At 54.2% G+C, this 25,086-nt stretch overlaps 2 protein-coding genes across 2 annotated transcripts; both read right to left on the minus strand.

The window, feature by feature from the left end:
• Positions 1 to 265: 265 nt before the first annotated feature.
• Positions 266 to 12,357, minus strand: LOC309677439 (uncharacterized protein; the record flags this gene model as incomplete). Its single annotated transcript, XM_082490236.1, has 3 exons — positions 266 to 3,270; positions 3,471 to 4,143; positions 9,949 to 12,357. The coding sequence occupies 3 exons, from the start codon at positions 12,355 to 12,357 to the stop codon at positions 266 to 268; spliced, it is 6,087 nt and encodes a 2,028-aa protein (XP_082346362.1).
• A 5,420-nt stretch (positions 12,358 to 17,777) lies between these two features.
• LOC309677156 (protocadherin beta-15-like) lies at positions 17,778 to 20,210 on the minus strand (the record flags this gene model as incomplete). The annotated part of the gene is made up of 1 exon (XM_082489904.1): positions 17,778 to 20,210. The coding sequence occupies exon 1, from the start codon at positions 20,193 to 20,195 to the stop codon at positions 17,778 to 17,780; it is 2,418 nt and encodes an 805-aa protein (XP_082346030.1). The 5' UTR covers positions 20,196 to 20,210.
• Between the last annotated feature and the right edge of the window lie 4,876 nt (positions 20,211 to 25,086).

Here is a 25,086-nt window from a genome sequence, read left to right on the forward strand (position 1 = left end):
ATTTCAGACTTGCTGGTGACAGAGCTGAAACACATTATTATGAGACTGAGGGAGAATTTAGTTACTTTTGTGTGTTTATTTCTTTGAAGGTGAGACAGCTTTCTTTGCACTTAAAATTTGAGGGAAATCATTGATGTCAACTGTAAATGCAGATTAACATGGGAGGTACAATTACCACATGTTGTAGCCCTGTTCCCTTCCTACCACGAGGCATGAAGCTACTTGCTGCGCTGACTCCATGCTACTTAAAGGAAAGACTATTGAACTATTCTACAAAGAGCATTCCCAGGTTGTTTGGTGCCATGTCCCCTGCAGCGACAGGGCCACAGGAGAAATCCTGCTCATCCTCGGAGCCCACGCCAGTGGCACAGTGCTTTGGTGGCAGGCTGGGGAGGATGGGCTTCAGGAACTTGAACTCGCTGTTGCCTGAGCCCGTTGTGAGGCTGATCTCATAGCAATAGCCATGGGGCAGGGTCCCTGCAGTGGCCGCATCAGCCAGGCTGCTCTGCAAGTTGCCAGCACCATAAAGCACATGTCCACTCTTCAGCTCCTTTCTCTTGCACAACTTAAGAGCAATGAAGGCTGCCATGGATGCAAGGAAGAGGAGTGAGACAAAGACCAGCGAAATGATTAAGTAGATTGTCAGGGAGTCACTCTCATCCTCTGTGGCCAGGCTGCTGTGCGGTAGGTGCACATCTGAGAAGTCATTGAGCAGGAGTGCACTCAGGGCTGCAGTGGCTGACAGCGGTGGCCGCCCATTGTCTCGCACCAGGACAACGAGTTTCTGCTTCACGGTGTCTCTCTCCGTCACTGGCCTCCTCAGATGCACCTCCCCACTTTGGGCACCAACTGTAAATAGCCTAGGGTCAGTGGCCCTCAGCAGGTGGTACGAGAGCCATGAGTTCTGCCCCGAGTCTGCATCCACAGCCACCACTTTGGTGACTAGGTACCCCGCCTCAGCTGTCACAGGCACCAGCTCGCTGGATGGTGGGCTGCTGTTCTGGGCTGGGTGCAGCACCTGTGGTGCATTGTCATTCTCATCCACGACAACAAGGCGGATGGTGACGTTGGCACTGAGAGGAGGAGACCCCACATCAGAAGCACTCACCAAGACCTCAATCTGCCTCACCTTCTCATAGTCCAGAGGCTGCAGCACGTACACATGCCCGTTCTCAGAGTTCACAGAGATGCAGGAGCAGGGAGGCTGCTGTGTGGGTTGGGCTGGTGCCAGGAAATAGGTCACCTTGGCATTGGGTCCTACATCAGCATCTGTGGCATTAACTGCTCCAACAAGAACCTTGGGGACATTGTTCTCATGCACATACATGGTGTATGATGTCTGGTTGAAGACAGGCGCATTGTCATTGACATCGGAGATGTCCACTGTGAAGGTCTGGGTTGTTGTGAGAGGAGGTGAGCCTGCGTCTGCTGCTGTGACCGTCAGGATGTACCGTGCCATCTCCTCCCGATCCAGAGTGTTCACGGTCACCAGCTCATAGTAATTCTTATAGGCCTGCCGCAGAAAAAATGATAGCTGGTCCTCAAGGGCACACGAGATCTTCCCGTTGGCACCAGCATCCCGATCCCTGACAGTAAAGAGGGCCACTACAGTCCCGGGTAGTGCGTTCTCAGGGAGGGGACTGTTGAAGGAACTGACCACCAGCTCCGGTGCATTGTCATTCACATCCACCACCTCCACCAACACCTTGCAGATTGCTGAGAGACCCCCACCATCTGTGGCACGCACTCTGAGCTCATGATTGTTTGCCACTTCAAAGTCCAGAGACTTTGTGAGTTTAATTTCACCGCTCGTGGGGTTAATCTTGAATGCTGAGATGGTCTGTCCCAAAACCTGGCCGAATTGATAGGAGATGTTTCCATTAGCTCCCACATCCCGATCAGTTGCCGTCACACTGAGAACCACAGAGTCCTCTGGTGCATTTTCTAAAACCCGCCCAACATAGAGGTCCTCTGTGAAGATGGGAGCATTGTCATTTGCATCCAGAATGAGAATGTGGACTTGGGTGGTTCCACTCCTGGGTGGAGAGCCACCGTCTGTGGCAATGAGACTGAAACTCAACTCTGCCTGCTCCTCTCTGTCTAGAGGCTTTTCCAAGATCAGTTCAACATATTTGTCATCCTCACTCCGAATCCCAAAGGAGACACTAAAGTACTCATTCTCGGGAACTATGCTGTAAGCCTGGATGCTGTTGCTACCAACATCCAGGTCCTGAGCCACCTCCAGAGGGAAACGTGAGCCCGGGTTGCTCGTTTCCGGAATCTTAAAAATTATTTGTTGCTCCGGGAAAATGGGAGAATGGTCATTGATGTCCTCCAGGGCCACCTCCACACGAAAGAACTGCAGGGGGTTGTCCAGCAGGAGCTCGAAGGGGAGCGTGCAGGTAGCCGCCTGGCCGCACAGCTCCTCCCGGTCCAGCCTCTCCGCCACTACGAGGCGGCCGGTGCCGCGGTCTAAGGCAAAGTGCTGGCGGCCGTCCTCCGAGGCCAGGCGGGCGCGGCGAGCCGCGAGCTGCGCCGGGGCCAGCCCCGCGTCCTCCGCCACGTTGGCTACCACGGAGCCGCTCTCCGCCTCCTCGGCTACGGAGTAGCGCAGGGGCTCGGAGCGAGCGAGCGGCAGGGAGAGGAAAGCAGAGAGACAAAGCACTTGCCTTGCGATGGCCATGTCGGGCCGGCGGACAGCCTCCGTCTCGCGGATCGCCGGCGCAGTCCTCCGCGGAGAGCGGCGCCCGGCAGCAGCGCGGATCGGAGGCGGGCGGGCGGGCGGGCGGGCGGGGTCCCTCTCTCCGAGTCCTGCTGGCGGACCGGAGCGCAGCCGCCGCGGACCGGCAGCGGGTGGCACGGGGCACCGCTCGCCGCCGATACCGCTACCCGGCTCCGCTGGGCTGGGCTGGGCAGCGGCGGGCTGGGCTCGGCCGCCTCCCCGCCCGCAGCCGCTCGGCGCCGCCTTGGCCGGGAGCACCACCCTGCGGCCCGCGGCGGCACTGCGCCCGCCGCCGCCCGCTGCCCGCGCTGCCGCCTCGCCCCGCCACACGGGCCCGTGCGCGCACTCGGGGCCCCGCGGCAGGACGCGCGCCCACGGCGCCGCGCACGGAAGCGCAGCGAAGGAGCGCCGGGAGTCCGGTGGGGCCGCCGCTTCACTCCGAGCGCACGGGCAGCGCCGGCACCTGCCCCGACTCTTCCCCCGCTCCCCGCGGCACAGAGCCCGTGGGCGGGCAGGCGCGCTTGTCTCCCGGGAGGCCAGTCCGTTTCCTTCGGGAAACAGGGCGGCGAGGCAAGCGCAAGGCACCTCGGGGCGGAGACTCAGCCCGGAGCGACTGAGTGGCCTTCCTCTGCTGGAGAAGCCGGGCAAGAGCCTCCACAGGGGCAGCACGCTCAGCCCAGCAACATAGCTACTCGGGAGGGCAATGGTGCCGGGACTAAGCTCAGGCATGGATGCGTCTGCCGGTCGCCTGAACGGGCGGAGAGGATGCGCTCCCCAACTCGGCTCCTCCGCGAAAGTCGAGCGCGGAGGCGAGCCTTGCAGAGCTTGGCCGCCGCAAAGGCGAGGACGGAGAGGAGGAAGAGTGAGGAGACGGAGCCCAGAGAGGCGGTGAGCAGCTGCTCCTCGGGCGCCTCCGGCTGCTGCCTCCCCGCAGGAGCGTGGGAGAGCTGGAGAAAGACGTCGGAGAAGCCGTCCACCAGGGCGATGCCGAGGATGGCGGTGGTGGAGCGCGGCGGCTGCCCGCGGTCTCGCACCAGCACGACGAGCCTGTGGCGGGGCGCGTCCCTCTCCGCCACGGCCCGCGTCGTGCGCACCTCGCCGCTGTGCAGCCCCACGCGGAACAGCCCCGGCTCCGTCGCCTTGGCCAGCTCGTACGACAGCCACGCGTTCTGACCCGCGTCCGTGTCCACCGCCACCACCTCGGCTACCAGCGCCCCAGGCTCCGCCGAGTGCGGCGCCAGCTCCACGCCCGCCCAGCCCCCGACGGATCCTGACCCCGACGGCGGCGGCGGGGGCGGGTACAGCACCTGCGCCGCATTGTCGTTCTCGTCCACGATCACCAGCCGCACCGACACGTTGCTGCTCAGCGCCGGCGCGCCGCCGTCCTCCGCCCGCACCCACAGCCCCACCTCACGCACGTCCTCCGAGTTGAAGGACCGCAGCGTTTACAGCGCACCCATCTCCGCCTGCACCGACACATACGATGACAGCGGCGCGCCGCGCACCCGACTCTCCCACAGCCAGTACTGCACGCCTGCGTTCCACTCCCAGTCCGCTCCAACTGGTCCATGCCGTTCTTTCTTACTGAGGACTCCAGAGCTGGATGCCGTACTCCAGGAGGGATCTCATGAGAACAGAGCAGAGGGGCAGAATCCCCTCTCTCCCTCGTCCTGCTGGCCCCACTGTTGGTGATGCAGCACAGGATACCGTTCACTTTCTGGACTGTGAGTAACATATTCGACTCACGTTCCCTTTTCCATCCACGGGTACCCCCAAGTCCTTCTCCACAGGGCTGCTATCAATGCCTTCATCCCACAGCCTGTGCTGATACTGGGGGTTTTCTCGACACAGCTGCAGGACCTTGCACTGGGTATTGTTGAACCTCATGAGGTTCACATGGGCTCACTTCTTGACCTTCTCCACAGCCCTCTAAATGGCATCCTGTCCCTCAGGTGTGTCAACCACACTACTCACCTTGGTGTCATATGCACTTGTGCTAAAGGTGCACTCTATCCCACCATGTCATTGATGAAGATACTGAACAGTACTGCTCCCCATATTCAGCCCTGAGGGTCACCATTTGTCACCGATCTGCATCTGTTCATAGAGCTGTTGAACACTATGATGTGAACACCCAGTCCATTCCTTATCCACCAAATACTCCATCCATCAATTCCATGTGTCTCCAATGGAGAGAGAAGGATGTTGTGGGGGAACCCTGTAAAAGTCCAGATGGATGACATCTGTAGCTCTTCCCATGTACACCGATGTAGTCACTCCATCCGGGAAGGCCACTAGGTTGGTCAGGCAAGACTTGCCCTTGGGGAAGCCATGCTGGCTGTCTCAAATCACCTTTCTGTATTCCAGGTGCCTTAGCACAGCTCCTAGGAGGATATGTTCCATCATCTTCCCAAGCACAGAGGGGAGGCTGACAAGTCAGTAGTTCCCAGGGTCTTTCTTTCTAGCATTTCTAAAACTGTATGCAATATTGTCCACTTTCCAGTCACTGGGGACTTCACCTGACTGCCATGACTTTTCAAGTGTCATGGAGAGTGACTTGGTAACCACATCAGCCAATTCCCTCAGCACTCAGAGAAGCATCTTATCACTTCCCACAGACTTATATGTGTTCAGATTTCTCAGCTGGTCTCAAACTGATCTTCTCCTATGGTGGGATGGACATTGCTCTCTCACTTCCTGCCTTGAGGTCCATCCACTCAAGAGGTGTGGGAAAAGAGATTGCCGGTGAACAGTGAGGTGAAAAATGGTGAGTAACTCAGCCTTCTCCTCGCCTCTTGTTGTTAGAGGCACAGTTTACTGGTGGACTTGGTGGTGTTACATTAATGGTTGGACTTAATGGTCTCAAGGGTCTTTTTGAAACCAAATGATTACATGCTTCTACACAGGTTAACTGGAGAGTAGATAATTTGTTCCTCGATGTACAACTGTGTTCTGGTCTGCATCACTACAGCAGCCTGTCCTCAGGACTTACCTTTTTATTAAGAACTTTGTGGAAGAAACGCTGGTAGGCCTCTGCTGCATTTCCTTAGAGTGAATCCTATTCCTGGCAGCAGTTTTCACCCAGCAATTGCCCACTTCTAGGGTTCTCCCAAATACGTCCTCAAAGGAATGTCTATGCTGTGATCCCCAAAAAACATAAGGAATCGAAATACTGTGTGGTCGAACACCTCACAGTTGCCACCCGCAGATGGAGCTCTAGGAAGAGGGGGAGAGGTCACTCTCCCCACCTCTCTGCTTTGCAGAGACCTTAGCACACCCAGGGACCCTGTTAAGGTAGGGGCCAGATTGCCCTGACCTGGGTCTGACTGGGCCCTTTGGCAACCAGAAGCTCAGTGCTCAGAAGACCCATACAGGCCTGCCACCAAAGCCCTGCTCCCCACCATTCTCCTCAATGATCTATAGGCATCATCTCCAAAGTGAAGAAATGTATCCACTTATCCTCACCTCAGCCAAGGGACAAAATAAGAAAAAAAGACTCCCAGCTTTTTGAAAAACTTTGACAGAGCTTTCCCAGAAAGAACATCTCCAAAAGGCTACTGTCTCCACACAGGGCGTTCAGGTGTTCTCTTTATTTCATTTTTGCATACAAGGGTATCCTAGTTTAAAACTGTATGGTTTAAAATTGCAACACAACGTCACGTCAGGGTTTCCAAATGTTCCGTGCAACACTGTCTTTATTCAAACAATCTGTTCTTTAACATTGGGTGAGAGTCCTTCTTATGAGGAATAAGTAAGACAATGCTCAAACATAATTCAGAGAGTACAAGGAGAAAGGGCAAAAAGGACAATGCAAACGCTCTAACAAAACCCCAGAAAAATCACATCATGACAGCTTTCCACTACCATCAAGAAGGCTCTGAATTCAGAAACAACAATGATGAGACCAAACTCAATGGCCCTTTTGCAAGTTGTTATGGATTGAGAAATCCACAACAATTGATGGTCTTTAGTCACCCGACGACCCCTCTCCAACAAGTCCAAATGCCAGATCCTGCCCCTGGGATGGAGTAATGCTGGGCACAAGGATAAACTGGGAGTGGAGCGGCTGGAGAGCAGCCCTGCAGAAAGGAATCTGGGGCTGCTGGTTGTAAATACCCTTCTTACCTGGTGAGCTGGAACTGCATGTATCTCAACAGCTGTATGTGAGCAACTCCCTGTTTCACTGGGCACCCTTGTCCACCGATGTAGTCAATCCATCCTGGAAGGCCACTAGCTTGGTCAGGGAAGACTGGCCCTTGGGGTGCCGTGCTGGTTGTCTCAAATCACCTTCCTGTCCTCCAGGTGCCTTAGCACAGCTCCTAGGAGGATCTCTTCCATCATCTTCCCAGGCACAGAGAGGAGGCTGACAAGCCAGTCATTCCCAGGGTCTTACTTTCTATCATTTCTAAAAAATGTGTGCAATGTTTCCCTCTTCCCAGTCACTGGGGACTTCACCTGACTGCCATGATGGTGGGAGGGATGTTCCTCTCTCACTTCCTGCCTTGAGGTCCATGCACACGAGAGGTGTGGGAAAACAGAATGCCAGTGAAAACTGAGGCAGAAAAATTGTTGAATACCTGAGCCTTCTCCTCGCCTATTGTTGTTAGAGACGGGGTTTACTAGTAGAATTGGTAATGTTAATTTAATGACTGGACTCAATGGTCTCAAGGGTCTTTTCCAAACCAAATGATTCCATGACTCTACTCAAGTTAACTGGAGAGTAGATCATTTGTTCCTCGATGTACAACTGTGTTCTGGTCTGCATCACTACAGCTGCCAGTCCTCAGGACTCATCTTTATATCAAGGCCTTTGTGGAACAGATGCTTTTAGTCCTCCGCTGCATTTCCTGTGAGTGAATCCTCTTCCTGGCAGTAGTTTTCACTCACCACTTGCTCACCTCCTAGGGCTCCTCCTAACACTTCCCCTAAGGAACATCTATGCTGTCATTGCCCAAAACCTTTAGAATCAAAATACTTTGTGGTCGAACATCTCACAGTTGCCTCCCACAGCTGGAGCTCTAGGAAGAGGGGGAGAGGTCACTCTAACCACCTCTCTGCTTTGCAGAGACCTTAGCACACCCAGGGACCCTGTTAGGGTAGGGGCCAGATTGCCCTGACCTGGGTCTGACTGGTCCCACTCGCAACCAGAAGCTCAGTGCTCAGAAGACCCATACAGGGCCTGCCACCAAAGCGCTTCTCCCCACCATTCTCCTCAACGCTCTATAGGCTTCATCTTCGAACTAAAGAAATGTACCTGCTCATCGTCACCTAAGCCAAGGGAAAAAAGAAAAAAAAAAAAACAAACCAAAAAAACAAACAGGAAAAAATCTCCCAGTTGTGTGAAAAACTTTGAGAGAGCTTTCCCAGAGATAACATCACCAAAGACTGCTGTCTCCACACAGGGCATTCAGGTGTTCTCTTTATTTCATTTGTACATACAAGGGTATCTCTGTTTACAATGCTACAGGTTATAACTGTGGCACAACATAGATTCAAGGTTTCTAAATATTCCATGCACAATGCCTTCTTTCTAACAATCCATTATGACACATGGGGTGAGAGTCCTTCTTAAGAGGAACAGGTGAGAAAATGCTCAAACACAGTTCACTGAGTACAAGGAGAAAGGGCAAAATGGAGAATGCAAATGCTAAAACACTAAGCCAGAAAATCCTATCATGACCGCTTTCCACTCCCATCAAGAAGGCTCTGAATTCAGGAATAACAATGATGAGACCAAACTCAATGGCCCTTTAACAAGATGTTATGGTTTGAGAAATCCACAACAATTTATTGTCCTTTAGACAATTATTCTATCACCCAATCATCCCTCCCCAACAAGTCCAAATGCCAGATCCTCCCCCTGGGCTAGAGTAATGCTGGGCACAAGGATAAATTAGGAGAGGAGGGGATGGACAGCAGCCCTGCAGAAAGGGATTTGGAGCTGCTGGTTGCAAAGAACCTTTTTGCCCGATGAGCTGGAATTGCATGAATCACAATGGCTGCATGAGAGAAACTCCCTGTTTCACTGGGCAGCACTAGTGCAGCACGGGCAGACACACAAAGGCTGTCTGGACAGACATAGTCACCAGAAGGCAAAATACACAGAGTACACACATCTCAGACAGAGGCATCCAGCACACAGAGAAGAAAGAGCCCCAGGCTTGCACCCCATTGTAACACACTACTCACAACTCCCTTCATTTTCTGACACAGAACTGCCACGTGCATTTCAGCGAGCATATATGTCATGGTTTAACCCCAGCTGGCAGCTAAACAGCACACAGCCACAGAGCCAGGGTGGGATGGGGGAGGGAAAAGGAAGAGTAAAAGTGAGAAAACTCATGCGTTAGGATGAGAACAGTTTAATAATTGAAATACAATAAAATAATCAAATAAGAAGAAGAATGAAAAAGAAAATAAAAACAACCAAAAAACCCAACATAACTAAACCCCAAGAAAGGGCAAGTGATGCAAATGAAAAACAGTTGCTCGCTCCCAACAGACCAATGATCAACCTGTTCCAAAGGAGCAGCCTGCTCCCTCACAGCCAGCTTCCACCAGTTTACATGCTGAGCCTGATGTCATACAGTATGGAATATCCCCTTGGCCACTTTGGGTCAGCTATCCTGGCCCTCACAGCTTCTTGTGCACCTCCAGCCTTCTCGATGGCAGAGCATGAGAAGCTGAAAGCTCCTTGACTTAGTGTAAGCACTAAGTAGCAACAACTAAAACATCAGTGTGTTATCAACATCATTCTCCTGCTCAATCCAAAACACAGCACTATACCATCTACAAGGAAGAAAATTAACTCTATACCAGACAAAGTCAGGACAATGTGATCCATGTGCCTGACCTTGCCGTTGAATTACAGCACAGAAGAGGTCTGTGGTTTTATTTGACTGCAACTGAGACAAGAACTCAGCTGGTGACACTGGACCTCAGACAGCTCGGTAAGCCTTTCAGATGCAGTCATAACAGGGTTAAAATATATTATTTCCAGACTGGAGAAGCGATTAGGTTCTTTATTTGTTTGTTTGGAGGGGAGACAAACTTTATTCTGACTTAAAATTTGGGGGAAATCATAGACATCAATTGTAAATGAAGATTAACGTGGGAGGAACCATTGCCACATGTTGTAGCCCTGGTCCCTTCCTACCACAAGGCATGAAGCCTCTTGCTCTGCTGACTCCATGCTACTTAAAGGAAAGACTATTGAACTATTCTACAAAGAGCGTCCCGGGGTTGTCTGGTGCCATGTCCCCTGCAGTGAAAGGAGTATGGGGGAAATCCTGCTCATCCTCGGTGCCCCCATCAGTGGCACAGTGCTGTGGTGGCAAGCTGGGGAGGATGGGCTTCAGGAACTTGAACTCACTGTTGCCCGAGCCCGTTGTGAGGCTGATCTCATAGCAATAGCCATGGGGCAGGGTCCCTGCAGTGGCTGCATCAGCCAGGCTGCTCTGCAAGTTGCCAGCACCATAAAGCACATGTCCACTCTTCAGCTCCTTTCTCTTGCACGCCTTAAGAGCAATGAAGGCTGCCATGGATGCAAGGAAGAGGAGTGAGACAAAGACCAGCGAAATGATTAAATAGATTGTCAGGGAGTCACTCTCGTCCTCCATGGCCAGGCTGCTGTGCGGTAGGCGCACGTCTGAGAAGTCATTGAGCAGGAGTGCACTCAGGGCTGCGTTGGCTGACAGCGGTGGCCGCCCATTGTCTCGCACCAGGATGACAAGTTTCTGCTTCACGGTGTCCCTCTCCGTCACTGGCCTCCTCAGCCGCACCTCCCCGCTTTGGGCACCCACCACAAACAGCCCGGGGTCGGTGGCCCTCAGCAGGTGGTATGACAGCCACGCATTCTGCCCCGAATCCGCATCGACAGCCACGACTTTGGTGACTAGGTACCCTGCCTCAGCTGACACAGGCACCAGCTCGCTGGATGGTGGGCTGCTGTCCTGGGCTGGGTGCAGCACCAGTGGCGCATTGTCATTCTCATCCAACACAACAAGGCGGACGGTGACGTTGGCTCTGAGAGGAGGAGACCCCGCATCGGAGGCACTCACCAAGACCTCAATCTGCCTCACCTTCTCATAGTCCAGAGGCCGCAGCACAAACACATGCCCGTTCTCAGAGTTCACAGAGATGCAGGAGCATGGAGGCTGCTGTGTGGGTTGGGCTGGTGCCAGGAAATAGGTCACCTTGGCATTGGGTCCCACATCAGCATCCGTGGCATTGACTGCTCCAACAAGCACCTTGGGGACATTGTTCTCACGCACATACATGGTGTATGATGTCTGGTTGAAGACAGGCGCATTGTCATTGACATCGGAGATGTCCACTGTGAAGGTCTGGGTGGTTGTGAGAGGAGGTGAGCCTGCGTCCGCTGCTGTGACAGTCAGGATGTACCGTGCCATCTCCTCCCGATCCAGAGTGTTCACGGTCACCAGCTCATAGTAATTCTTATAGGCCTGCTGCAGGGAGAATGATGGCTGGTCCTCAAGGGCACACGAGATCTTCCCATTGGCACCAGCATCCTGGTCTCTGACAGTGAAGAGGGCAATCACAGTCCCAGGTAATGCATTCTCAGGGAGGGGACTGTTGAAGGAACTGACCACCAGCTCCGGTGCATTGTCATTCACATCCACCACCTCCACTAACACCTTGCAGATTGCTGAGAGACCCCCACCATCTGTGGCCCGCACACTGAGCTCATGAGTCTCTGCCACCTCAAAGTCCAGAGGCTTCGTAAGTTTAATTTCACCACTCGAGGGGTCAATCAGGAACGGCGAGCTGATCTTGCCCACTGCTTGGCCAAATTGATAGGAGATGTCCCCGTTAACTCCCACATCCCGATCGGTTGCCACCACCCTGAGAACCACAGACCCCTCCGGCACATTTTCCAAAATGTACCCTATGTATCGCTCCTGTGTGAAGACAGGAGCATTGTCATTTACATCTAGAACAACAATGCGGATTTGGGTGGTCCCACTCCTGGGTGGAGAGCCACCGTCTGTGGCAATGAGACTGAAATCTAGTTCTGCCCGCTCCTCTCTGTCTAGAGGCTTTTCCAAGACCAGTTCAAGAAATTTGTCACCCTCACTCCGACTCCCAAAAGAGACACTAAAGTACTCATTCTCGGGAACTATGTTGTAAGCCTGGATGCTGTTGCTACCAACATCCAGGTCCTGAGCCACCTCCAGAGGGAAACGTGAGCCCGGGTTGCTCGTTTCCGGAATCTTAAAAATTATTTGTTGCTCCGGGAAAATGGGAGAATGGTCATTGATGTCCTCCAGGGCCACCTCCACACGAAAGAACTGCAGGGGGTTGTCCAGCAGGAGCTCGAAGGGGAGCGTGCAGGTAGCCGCCTGGCCGCACAGCTCCTCCCGGTCCAGCCTCTCCGCCACTACGAGGCGGCCGGTGCCGCGGTCTAAGGCAAAGTGCTGGCGGCCGTCCTCCGAGGCCAGGCGGGCGCGGCGAGCCGCGAGCCGCGCCGGGGCCAGCCCCGCGTCCTCCGCCACGTTGGCTACCACGGAGCCGCTCTCCGCCTCCTCGGCTACGGAGTAGCGCAGGGGCTCGGAGCGAGCGAGCGGCAGGGAGAGGAAAGCAGAGAGACAAAGCACTTGCCTTGCGATGGCCATGTCGGGCCGGCGGACAGCCTCCGTCTCGCGGATCGCCGGCGCAGTCCTCCGCGGAGAGCGGCGCCCGGCAGCAGCGCGGATCGGAGGCGGGCGGGCGGGCGGGGTCCCTCTCTCCGAGTCCTGCTGGCGGACCGGAGCGCAGCCGCCGCGGACCGGCAGCGGGTGGCACGGGGCACCGCTCGCCGCCGATACCGCTACCCGGCTCCGCTGGGCTGGGCTGGGCAGCGGCGGGCTGGGCTCGGCCGCCTCCCCGCCCGCAGCCGCTCGGCGCCGCCTTGGCCGGGAGCACCACCCTGCGGCCCGCGGCGGCACTGCGCCCGCCGCCGCCCGCTGCCCGCGCTGCCGCCTCGCCCCGCCACACGGGCCCGTGCGCGCACTCGGGGCCCCGCGGCAGGACGCGCGCCCACGGCGCCGCGCACGGAAGCGCAGCGAAGGAGCGCCGGGAGTCCGGCGGGGCCGCCGCTTCACTCCGAGCGCACGGGCAGCGCCGGCACCTGCCCCGACTCTTCCCCCGCTCCCCACGGCACAGAGCCCGTGGGCGGGCAGGCGCGCTTGTCTCCCGGGAGGCCAGTCCGTTTCCTTCGGGAAACAGGGCGGCGAGGCAAGCGCAAGGCACCTCGGGGCGGAGACTCAGCCCGGAGCGACTGAGTGGCCTTCCTCGGCTGGAGAAGCCGGGCAAGAGCCTCCACAGGGGCAGCACGCTCAGCCCAGCAACATAGCTACTCGGGAGGGCAATGGTGCCGGGACTAAGCTCAGGCATGGATGCGTCTGCCGGTCGCCTGAACGGGCGGAGAGGATGCGCTCCCCAACTCGGCTCCTCCGCGAAAGTCGAGCGCGGAGGCGAGCCTTGCAGAGCTTGGCCGCCGCAAAGGCGAGGACGGAGAGGAGGAAGAGTGAGGAGACGGAGCCCAGAGAGGCGGTGAGCAGCTGCTCCTCGGGCGCCTCCGGCTGCTGCCTCCCCGCAGGAGCGTGGGAGAGCTGGAGAAAGACGTCGGAGAAGCCGTCCACCAGGGCGATGCCGAGGATGGCGGTGGTGGAGCGCGGCGGCTGCCCGCGGTCTCGCACCAGCACGACGAGCCTGTGGCGGGGCGCGTCCCTCTCCGCCACGGCCCGCGTCGTGCGCACCTCGCCGCTGTGCAGCCCCACGCGGAACAGCCCCGGCTCCGTCGCCTTGGCCAGCTCGTACGACAGCCACGCGTTCTGACCCGCGTCCGTGTCCACCGCCACCACCTCGGCTACCAGCGCCCCAGGCTCCGCCGAGTGCGGCGCCAGCTCCACGCCCGCCCAGCCCCCGACGGATCCTGACCCCGACGGCGGCGGCGGGGGCGGGTACAGCACCTGCGCCGCATTGTCGTTCTCGTCCACGATCACCAGCCGCACCGACACGTTGCTGCTCAGCGCCGGCGCGCCGCCGTCCTCCGCCCGCACCCACAGCCCCACCTCACGCACGTCCTCCGAGTTGAAGGACCGCAGCGTTTACAGCGCACCCATCTCCGCCTGCACCGACACATACGATGACAGCGGCGCGCCGCGCACCCGACTCTCCCACAGCCAGTACTGCACGCCTGCGTTCCACTCCCAGTCCGCTCCAACTGGTCCATGCCGTTCTTTCTTACTGAGGACTCCAGAGCTGGATGCCGTACTCCAGGAGGGTTCTCATGAGAACAGAGCAGAGGGGCAGAATCCCCTCCCTCCCTCCCTCCCTCGTCCTGCTGGCCCCACTGTTGGTGATGCAGCACAGGATACCGTTCACTTTCTGGACTGTGAGTAACATATTCGACTCACGTTCCCTTTTCCATCCACGGGTACCCCCAAGTCCTTCTCCACAGGGCTGCTATCAATGCCTTCATCCCACAGCCTGTGCTGATACTGGGGGTTTTCTCGACACAGCTGCAGGACCTTGCACTGGGTATTGTTGAACCTCATGAGGTTCACATGGGCTCACTTCTTGACCTTCTCCACAGCCCTCTAAATGGCATCCTGTCCCTCAGGTGTGTCAACCACACTACTCATCTTGGTGTCATATGCACTTGTGCTAAGGGTGCACTCTATCCCACCATGTCATTAATTAAGATACTAAACAGTACTGATCCCCATATTCAGCCCTGAGGGTCACCATTTGTCACTGATCTGCATCTGTTCATAGAGCTGTTGAACACTATGATGTGAACACCCAGTCCATTCCTTATCCACCAAATACTCCATCCATCAATTCCATGTGTCTCCAATGGAGAGAGAAGGATGTTGTGGGGGAACCCTGTAAAAGTCCAGATGGATGACATCTGTAGCTCTTCCCATGTACACCGATGTAGTCACTCCATCCGGGAAGGCCACTAGCTTGGTCAGGCAAGATTTGCCCTTGAGGAAGCCACACTGGCTGTCTCAAATCACCTTTCTGTATTCCAGGTGCCTTAGCACAGCTCCTAGGAGGATATGTTCCATCATCTTCCCAAGCACAGAGGGGAGGCTGACAAGTCAGTAGTTCCCAGGGTCTTTCTTTCTAGCATTTCTAAAACCGTATGCAATATTGTCCACTTTCCAGTCACTGGGGACTTCACCTGACTGCCATGACTTTTCAAGTATCATGGAGAGTGACTTGGTAACCACATCAGCTAATTCCCTCAGCACTCAGAGAAGCATCTTGTCACTTCCCACAGACTTATGTTTGTTCAGATTTCTCAGCTGGTCTCAAACATGATCTTCTCCTATGGTGGGATGGACATTGCTCTCTCACTTCCTGTCTTGAGGTCCATCCACTCAAGAGGTGTGGGAAAAGAGATTGCCGGTGAACAGTGAGGTGAAAAATGGTGAGTAACTCAGCCTTCTCCTCGCCTCTTGTTGTTAGAGGCACAGTTTACTGGTGGACTTGGTGGTGTTACATTAATGGTTGGACTTAATGGTCTCAAGGGTCTTTTTGAAACCAAATGATTACATGCTTCTACACAGGTTAACTGGAGAGTAGATAATTTGCTCCTCGATGTACAACTGTGTTCTGGTCAGCATCACTACAGCAGCCTGTCCTCAGGACTTACCTTTTTATTAAGGACTTTGTGGAAGAAACGCTGGTAGGCCTCTGCTGCATTTCCTTAGAGTGAATCCTATTCCTGGCAGCACTTTTCACCCAGCAATTGCCCACTTCCTAGGGTTCTCCCAAATAAGTCCTCAAAGGAATGTCTATGCTGTGATCCCCAAAAAACATAAGGAATCGAAATACTGTGTGGTCAAACACCTCACAGTTGCCACCCACAGCTGGCGCTCTAGGAAGAGGGGGAGAGGTCACTCTCCCCACCTCTCTGCTTTGCAGAGACCTTAGCACACCCAGGGACCCTGTTAGGGTAGGGTCCAGATTGCCCTGACCTGGGTCTGACTGGTCCCTCTGGCAACCAGAAGCTCAGTGCTCAGAAGACCCATACAGGCCTGCCACCAAAGCCCTGCTCCCCACCATTCTCCTCAATGCTCTATAGGCTTCATCTTCGAACTAAAGAAATGTACCTGCTCATCATCACCTTAGCCAAGGGGGAAAAAAACCTCCCAGCCCTGTGAAAAACTTTGAGAGAGCTTTCCCAGAGATAACATCACCAAAGACTGCTGTCTCCACACAGGGCATTCAGGTGTTCTCTTTATTTCATTTGTACATACAAGGGTATCTCTGTTTACAATGCTACAGGTTATAACTGTGGCTCAACATAGATTCAAGGTTTCTAAATATTCCATGCACAATGCCTTCTTTCTAACAATCCATTATGACACATGGGGTGAGAGTCCTTCTTAAGAGGAACAGGTGAGAAAATGCTCAAACACAGTTCACTGAGTACAAGGAGAAAGGGCAAAATGGAGAATGCAAATGCTAAAACACTAAGCCAGAAAATCCTATCATGACCGCTTTCCACTCCCATCAAGAAGGCTCTGAATTCAGGAATAACAATGATGAGACCAAACTCAATGGCCCTTTAACAAGATGTTATGGTTTGAGAAATCCACAACAATTTATTGTCCTTTAGACAATTATTCTATCACCCAATCATCCCTCCCCAACAAGTCCAAATGCCAGATCCTCCCCCTGGGCTAGAGTAATGCTGGGCACAAGGATAAATTAGGAGAGGAGGGGATGGACAGCAGCCCTGCAGAAAGGGATTTGGAGCTGCTGGTTGCAAAGAACCTTTTTGCCTGATGAGCTGGAATTGCATGAATCACAATGGCTGCATGAGAGAAACTCCCTGCTTCACTGGGCAGCACTAGTGCAGCACGGGCAGACACACAAAGGCTGTCCGGACAGACATAGTCACCAGAAGGCAAAACACACAGAGTACACACATCTCAGACTGACACATCCAGCACACAGAGAAGAAAGAGCCCCAGGCTTGCACCCCATTGTAACACACTACTCACAACTCCCTTCATTTTCTGACACAGAACTGCCACGTGCATTTCAGCGAGCATATATGTCATGGTTTAACCCCAGCTGGCAGCTAAACAGCACACAGCCACAGAGCCAGGGTGGGATGGGGGAGGGAAAAGGAAGAGTAAAAGTGAGAAAACTCATGCGTTAGGATGAGAACAGTTTAATAATTGAAATACAATAAAATAATCAAATAAGAAGAAGAATGAAAAAGAAAATAAAAACAACCAAAACCACAATATAGCTGAACCCCAAAAAAAGGCAAGTGATGCAAATGAAAAACAGTTGCTCGCTCCCAACAGACCAATGATCAACCTGTTCCAAAGGAGCAGCCTGCTCCCTCACAGCCGGCTTCCACCAGTTTACATGCTGAGCCTGATGTCATACAGTATGGAATATCCCCTTGGCCACTTTGGGTCAGCTATCCTGGCCCTCACAGCTTCTTGTGCACCTCCAGCCTTCTCGATGGCAGAGCATGAGAAGCTGAAAGCTCCTTCACTTAGTGTAAGCACTAAGTAGCAACAACTAAAACATCAGTGTGTTATCAACATCATTCTCCTGCTCAATCCAAAACACAGCACTATACCATCTACAAGGAAGAAAATTAACTCTATACCAGACAAAGTCAGGACAATGTCATCCATGTGCCTGACCTTGCCGTTGCATTACAGCACAGAAGAAGAGGTCCATGGTCTAGTTTCACTGCAACTGAGACAAGAACTCAGCTGGAGACACTGGACCTCACACAGCTCGGTAAGGCTTTCAGATGCAGTCATAACAGGGTTAAAATATATTATTTCCAGACTGGAGAAGCGATTAGGTTCTTTTATTTGTTTGTTTGGAGGGGAGACAAACTTTCCTCTGACTTAAAATTTGGGGGAAATCATAGACACCAATTGTAAATGAAGATTAACGTGGGAGGAACCATTGCCACATGTTGTAGCCCTGGTCCCTTCCTACCACGAGGCATGAAGCCTCTCGCTCTGCTGACTCCATGCTACTTAAAGGAAAGACTATTGAACTATTCTACAAAGAGCGTCCCGGGGTTGTCTGGTGCCATGTCCTCTGCAGTGAAAGGAGTATGGGGGAAATCCTGCTCATCCTCGGTGCCCCCATCAGTGGCACAGTGCTGTGGTGGCAGGCTGGGGAGGATGGGCTTCAGGAACTTGAACTCGCTGTTGCCTGAGCCCGTTGTGAGGCTGATCTCATAGCAATAGCCATGGGGCAGGGTCCCTGCAGTGGCCGCATCAGCCAGGCTGCTCTGCAAGTTGCCGGCACCATAAAGCACATGTCCACTCTTCAGCTCCTTTCTCTTGCACAACTTAAGAGCAATGAAGGCTGCCATGGATGCAAGGAAGAGGAGTGAGACAAAGACCAGCGAAATGATTAAATAGGTTGTCAGGGAGTCACTCTCGTCCTCTGTGGCCAGGGTGCTGTGTGGTAGGCGCACATCTGAGAAGTCATTGAGCAGGAGTGCACGCAGGGCTGCAGTGGCCGACAGCGGTGGCTGCCCATTGTCTCGCACCAGGACAATGAGCTTCTGCTTCACGGTGTCTCTCTCCATCACTGGCCTCCTCAGACGCACCTCCCCACTTTGGGCACCCACCACAAACAGCCCGGGGTCAGTGGCCCTCAGCAGGTGGTACGAGAGCCATGAATTCTGCCCCGAGTCCGCATCCACAGCCACCACTTTGGTGACGAGGTACCCCGCCTCAGCTGTCACAGGCACCAGCTCGCTGGACGGTGGGCTGCTGTCCTGGGCTGGGTGCAGCACCAGTGGCGCATTGTCATTCTCATCCAACACAACAAGGCGGACGATGACATTGGCACTGAGAGGAGGAGACCCCGCATCGGAGGCACTCACCAAGACCTCAATCTGCCTCACCTTCTCATAGTCCAGAGGCTGCAGCACGTACACATGCCCGTTCTCAGAGTTCACAGAGATGCAGGAGCATGGAGGCTGCTGTGTGGGTTGGGCTGGTGCCAGGAAATAGGTCACCTTGGCATTGGGTCCCACATCAGCATCTGTGGCATTGACTGCTCCAACAAGCACCTTGGGGACATTGTTCTCACGCACATACATGGTGTATGATGTCTGGTTGAAGGCAGGCGCGTTGTCATTGACATCAGAGATGTCCACCGTGAAGGTCTGGGTGGTTGTGAGAGGAGGTGAGCCTGCGTCTGCTGCTGTGACAGTCAGGATGTACCGTGCCATCTCCTCCCGATCCAGAGTGTTCACGGTCACCAGCTCATAGTAATTCTTATAGGCCTGCCGCAGAGAGAATGATGGCTGGTCCTCAAGGGCACACGAGATCTTCCCGTTGGCACCAGCATCCTGGTCTCTGACAGTGAAGAGGGCAATCACAGTCCCAGGTAATGCATTCTCAGGGAGGGGACTGTTGAAGGAACTGACCACCAGCTCCGGTGCATTGTCATTCACATCCACCACCTCCACTAACACCTTGCAGATTGCTGAGAGACCCCCATCATCTGTGGCCCGCACACTGAGCTCATGAGTCTCTGCAACCTCAAAGTCCAGAGGCTTCGTAAGTTTAATTTCACCACTCGAGGGGTCAATCAGGAACGGCGAGCTGATCTTGCCCACTGCTTGGCCAAATTGATAGGAGATGTCCCCGTTAACTCCCACATCCCGATCGGTTGCCACCACCCTGAGAACCACAGACCCCTCCGGCACATTTTCCAAAACGTACCCTATGTATCGCTCCTGTGTGAAGACAGGAGCATTGTCATTTACATCTAGAACAACAATGCGGATTTGGGTGGTCCCACTCCTGGGTGGAGAGCCACCGTCTGTGGCAATGAGACTGAAACCCACCTCTGCCTGCTCCTCTCTGTCTAGAGGCTTTTCCAAGACCAGTTCAAGAAATTTGTCACCCTCACTCCGACTCCCAAAAGAGACACTAAAGTACTCGTTCTGGGGAACTATGTTGTAAGCCTGGATGCTGTTGCTACCAACATCCAGGTCCTGAGCCACCTCCAGAGGGAAACGTGAGCCTGGGTCGCTCCTTTCCAGGATCTTAAAAGTGATTTGTTTCTCCGGGAAAATGGGAGAATGGTCATTGATGTCCTCCAGGGCCACCTCCACACGAAAGAACTGCAGGGGGTTGTCCAGCAGGAGCTCGAAGGGGAGCGTACAGGTAGCCGCCTGGCCGCACAGCTCCTCCCGGTCCAGCCTCTCCGCCACTACGAGGCGGCCGGTGCCGCGGTCTAAGGCAAAGTGCTGCCGGCCGTCCTCCGAGGCCAGGCGGGCGCGGCGAGCCGCGAGCCGCGCCGGGGCCAGCCCCGCGTCCTCCGCCACGTTGGCTACCACGGAGCCGCTCTCCGCCTCCTCGGCTACGGAGTAGCGCAGGGGCTCGGAGCGAGCGAGCGGCAGGGAGAGGAAAGCAGAGAGACAAAGCACTTGCCTTGCGATGGCCATGTCGGGCCGGCGGACAGCCTCCGTCTCGCGGATCGCCGGCGCAGTCCTCCGCGGAGAGCGGCGCCCGGCAGCAGCGCGGATCGGAGGCGGGCGGGCGGGCGGGCGGGCGGGGTCCCTCTCTCCGAGTCCTGCTGGCGGACCGGAGCGCAGCCGCCGCGGACCGGCAGCGGGTGGCACGGGGCACCGCTCGCCGCCGATACCGCTACCCGGCTCCGCTGGGCTGGGCTGGGTAGCGGCTGGCTGAGCTCGGCCGCCTCCCCGCCCGCAGCCGCTCGGCGCCGCCTTGGCCGGGAGCACCACCCTGCGGCCCGCGGCGGCACTGCGCCCGCCGCCGCCCGCTGCCCGCGCTGCCGCCTCGCCCCGCCACACGGGCCCGTGCGCGCACTCGGGGCCCCGCGGCAGGACGCGCGCCCACGGCGCCGCGCACGGAAGCGCAGCGAAGGAGCGCCGGGAGTCTGGTGGGACCGCCGCTTCACTCCGAGCGCACGGGCAGCGCCGGCACCTGCCCCGACTCTTCCCCCGCTCCCCGCGGCACAGAGTCCGTGGGCGGGCAGGCGCGCTTGTCTCCCGGGAGGCCAGTCCGTTTCCTTCGGGAAACAGGGCGGCGAGACAAGTGCAAGACCTTTCCCGAAGCACCGTGGGTCAGAGACTCTGCAGGACCTCCCCTTGTACCCCCAAGTCCTCCAACAAGCCTCTGAATTCAGCAACAACAATCATGAGACCAAACTCAATGGCCCTTTTCCAAGTTCATCTTGATTCTACCTTCAGGCAAAGTCCTTTGAAGTGACTCGTGCAGTTTCCTTACAACACACCCACAGGCAATGAACATGTTTTCACCACTATGAACAGTTACGGTCTGTAAGCAAGCAATTGCACTGTGTCAAAAATCAAACAAGCAGGGCAGAAGACCAGCTTGGCCAAACAGGGAACGTCTTGTGGAGCTCAAGCAATTCCACTGTGTCAAAAATCAAACAAGCAGGGCAGAAGACCAGCTTGACCAAACAGGGAACGTCTTGTGGAGCTCAAGATAAAAAAGAAATCGTACGATCTTTGGAAGCAAGGTCAGGCTTTGCGGGAAGATTGCAGAGCTGGGGTTCATATAGGTAGGGAGAAGACGTGAAACGCCCAAGCTCAATTAGAGTTGAAACTGTCCAGCGTTGTGTCAGACAACAAGAAAGGCTTCTTAAGTACGTTAATAGCAAGAGGAGGTCTAGGTATCTAGAGAACTTCTCACCTCCAATGGTTTGGGACTTCACCCTTGAACAACTACAGGACCCTGATAAAGTAATAGAATATTTGAAAGGAAAATGCTGTGGCTGTTCCAGAGAGGCACAACTTATGGCACTGTGTTGGGCCCTGGCCAGTATCTACCAAACACTGCTCTGTACTATGCAGGACCCTCAGGGGAAAGAGGGGAAAGCCAGACCAGCAGACAATGAGGCTGCTCCAACCCCATTGGCAGACAATGAGGCTGCTCCAACCCCATTGGCAGGCACTGCGGCCACTCAAACCCTGGTGACAGGCAATACAGCCACTCGAACCCCAGTGGCAGGCATTGCAGCTGAACCGGACAACCAACCTGTGCCAGTATCAGTTGCTCCTATACAGAAGAAATACACCAAGAAATCAGTTCGCATAGTAAGAGATGATGATGAACCAGGGCCATCAAAGGAACAGGAGGAAGAGACAGAACCAGAGATAATCACCTGATCCCTATCCCTGAGTGAGCTGCGAGATATGCGAAAAGATTTCAGTCGACTTCCTGGTGAGCACATTGTCACCTGGCTGCTCCGATGCTGGGATAACGGGGCCAGTAGCTTGGAATTAGAGGGCAGGGAAGCTAAGCAGCTGGGATCCCTGTCTAGGGAGGCAGGCATTGACAAGGCAATTGGGAAAAAGACACAAGCCCTCAGCCTCTGGAGGCGACTCCTGTCAGGTGTAAGGGAAAGGTATCCTTTCAGTGAAGATGATGTATGTCGTCCAAGCAAGTGGACCACCATGGAAAAAGGTGTCCAGTACCTGAGGGAATTAGCCATACGAGAGATGATTTACTTCGACCCAGATAACGCGCAGTTACCCACAGATCCTGATGAAGTCCAGTGCACAAGGCCCATATGGCGGAAGTTTGTACGGAGCGCACCATCATCATATGCCAATTCCTTGGCAGTGATGGAATGGAGAGGTGAAGAGGGACCAACGGTGGATGAGGTGGCTGGATGACTCCGTCAATATGAAGAAAGCCTATCTCCCCCCCTCGTTTCAGCTGTGGAGAAACTGTCCCAGAAGGTCCAGCAACTTGAAGAGAGTAAGTCCTACTCCCCACCTGTACAGGCCAGCATCTCAGCTATTAGGAGCAGGCGTTTCCCTACTCAAGAGGGAGAGTATAGGGGGTACACACCATGAGGCACCCTGTGGTTTTACCTGCGTGACCACGGAGAGGACATGCGGAGGTGGGATGGACAACCTACCTTGACCCTACGGACACGGGTACGTGAGCTGCAAGGAAGAACAATCACAAAAGGGGATCCCTCCAGGAAAAGTGCAGCTCCTGTTTCCAGCAGACAGTTCCCCAGACAGAATGGAAGGCCTGATCTTACCTTCGATCCTCTTGAAGGGACTTCCAAATCATTTCTGCAACAACTGAATAACGTAGACTATGATCAGGATTAGAGGGGCCCTGCCCCCAGCCAGGTGGGGGAAAGGGACAACCGAGTTTATTGGACTGTGTGGATTCGATGGCCTGGCACATCTGAGCCACAGGAGTATAAGGCTCTAGTGGACACTGGTGCACAATGCACCTTAATACCATCAAATTACAGAGGAGCAGAACCCATTTGTATTTCTGGAGTGACAGGGGGATCCCAAGAGTTGACTGTACTGGAAGCTGAAGGAAGCCTAACTGGAAATGAGTGGCAAAAGCATCCCATTGTGATTGGCCCACAGGCTCCATGCATCCTTGGCATAGACTATCTCAGGAGAGGATACTTCAAGGACCCAAAAGGATACCGGTGGGCTTTTAGCATAGCTGCCTTGGAGATGGAAGAAATTGAACAGTTATCCACCTTGCCTGGTCTCTCAGAGGACCCCTCTGTGGTAGGGTTGTTGAGGGTCAAAGAACAACAGGTGCCGATTGCTACCACAACGGTGCATCGACGGCAATATCGCACTAACCGAGACTCTCTGATTCCCATCCATAAGTTGATTCGTCAACTAGAGACTCAAGGAGTGATTAGCAAGACTCGCTCACCCTTTAATAGTCCCATATGGTCAAGCGCGAAAATCTGATGGAGAGTGCAGGCTAACAGTGGATTATCGTGGCCTGAATGAAGTCACACCACCGCTGAGCGCTGCCGTGCCAGACATGCTAGAGCTTCAATACGAACAGGAGTCAAAGGCAGCCAAGTGGTATGCACCGATTGATATCGCCATATTGATTCTCAGTCCCTTTGGCGGCAGAGTGCAGGCCACAGTTTGCTTTCACTTGGAAGGGCATCCAGTACACCTGGAATCGACTGCCCCAGGGGTGGAAACACAGCCCCACCATTTGTCATGGACTGATCCAGACCACACTGGAACAGGGTGAAGCTCCAGAACATTTGCAGTACATATTGATGACATCATTGTATGGGGCGACACAGCAGAAGAAGTTTTTGAGAAAGGGAATAAAATAGTTCAAATCCTTCTGAACGCTGGGGCTTTGCCATAAAACGAAGTAAGGTTAAGGGACCTGCACAGGAGATCCAATTTTTAGGAATAAAATGGCAAGATGGACGCTGTCAGATCCCAATGGATGTGATCAACAAAATAGCAGCTATGTCCCCACCGACTAGTAAAAAGGAAACACAAGCTTTCTTAGGTGTTGCAAGCACAGGCTTGCTAGAGAGGTGTTGATGCCCCATGGCTGCCAGTGTTTAAGAGATATTTGAACAATGCCCTGAACAAGATACTTTAACTTTTGGTCAGCCATGGATTGGTCAGGTAGTTGGACTAGACGAGTATTGCAGGTCCCTACCCACTGAAATATTCTAGGCTATGCTATTCCTTTCCGATTCATTCGATCACAACGCTTTTATTACTACTATATTTCCAAAGCAATCCCAAGGGGACAGCCTGCCCACCCCACTATCATGGGCCAAAGGAAGATCTCGTTCTGTGTTTTGCTGCTGTCCTCTGGAGTGGATGACATTACTCAAATGATGACGTGGAGTAGATGACGTGCTTAAAAGGTCAAAATACCCTTCTCGCCTGATGAGCTGGAATTGCATGAATCACAATGGGTACATGTGAGCAACTCCCTGTTTCACTGGGCAGCACTAGTGCAGCACAGGCAGACACTCAAGGGCTGTCCGGACAGACATAGTCACCAGAAGGCGTACAGAGCCCACACATCTCAGACAGACACATCCAGCACACAGAGAAGAAAGAGTCCCAGGCTTGCCACCTCATTGTAACACAGTACTCAAAATACCCATGCTTTCTGACCCAGGACGTGCATGTTAGTGAGCGTGTGTGTCATGGTTTAACCCCAGCCAGCGGATAAGCACCACAAAGCCACAGAGCCGGGGTGGGATGGGGGACAGAATCGGAAAAGTGAGAAAACTAATGCATTGAGATGAGAACTGTTTAATAGTTGAAATAAAACAAATTAATCAAATAAGAAGAATAGCAACAAGGAAAATAACAACAACAACAACAACAAAGATATACCTAAACCCCCAAAAAAGACAAGTGATGCAAATGAAAAACAGTCGTTCACTACCAAGCAATCAATATTCAGCCTGTTCCTGAGAGGAAGCCTGCTCCCACACAGCCAGCTCCCCACAGCTCATATACTGAGCCTGATGTCATAATATGGTATGGAATATCCCTTTGGCCACTTTCGGTCAGCTGT

The sequence above is a fragment of the Vanellus vanellus genome (genome assembly GCF_965231255.1).
Source record: "Vanellus vanellus genome assembly, chromosome: 13".
Taxonomy (NCBI): Eukaryota; Metazoa; Chordata; class Aves; order Charadriiformes; family Charadriidae; genus Vanellus; species Vanellus vanellus.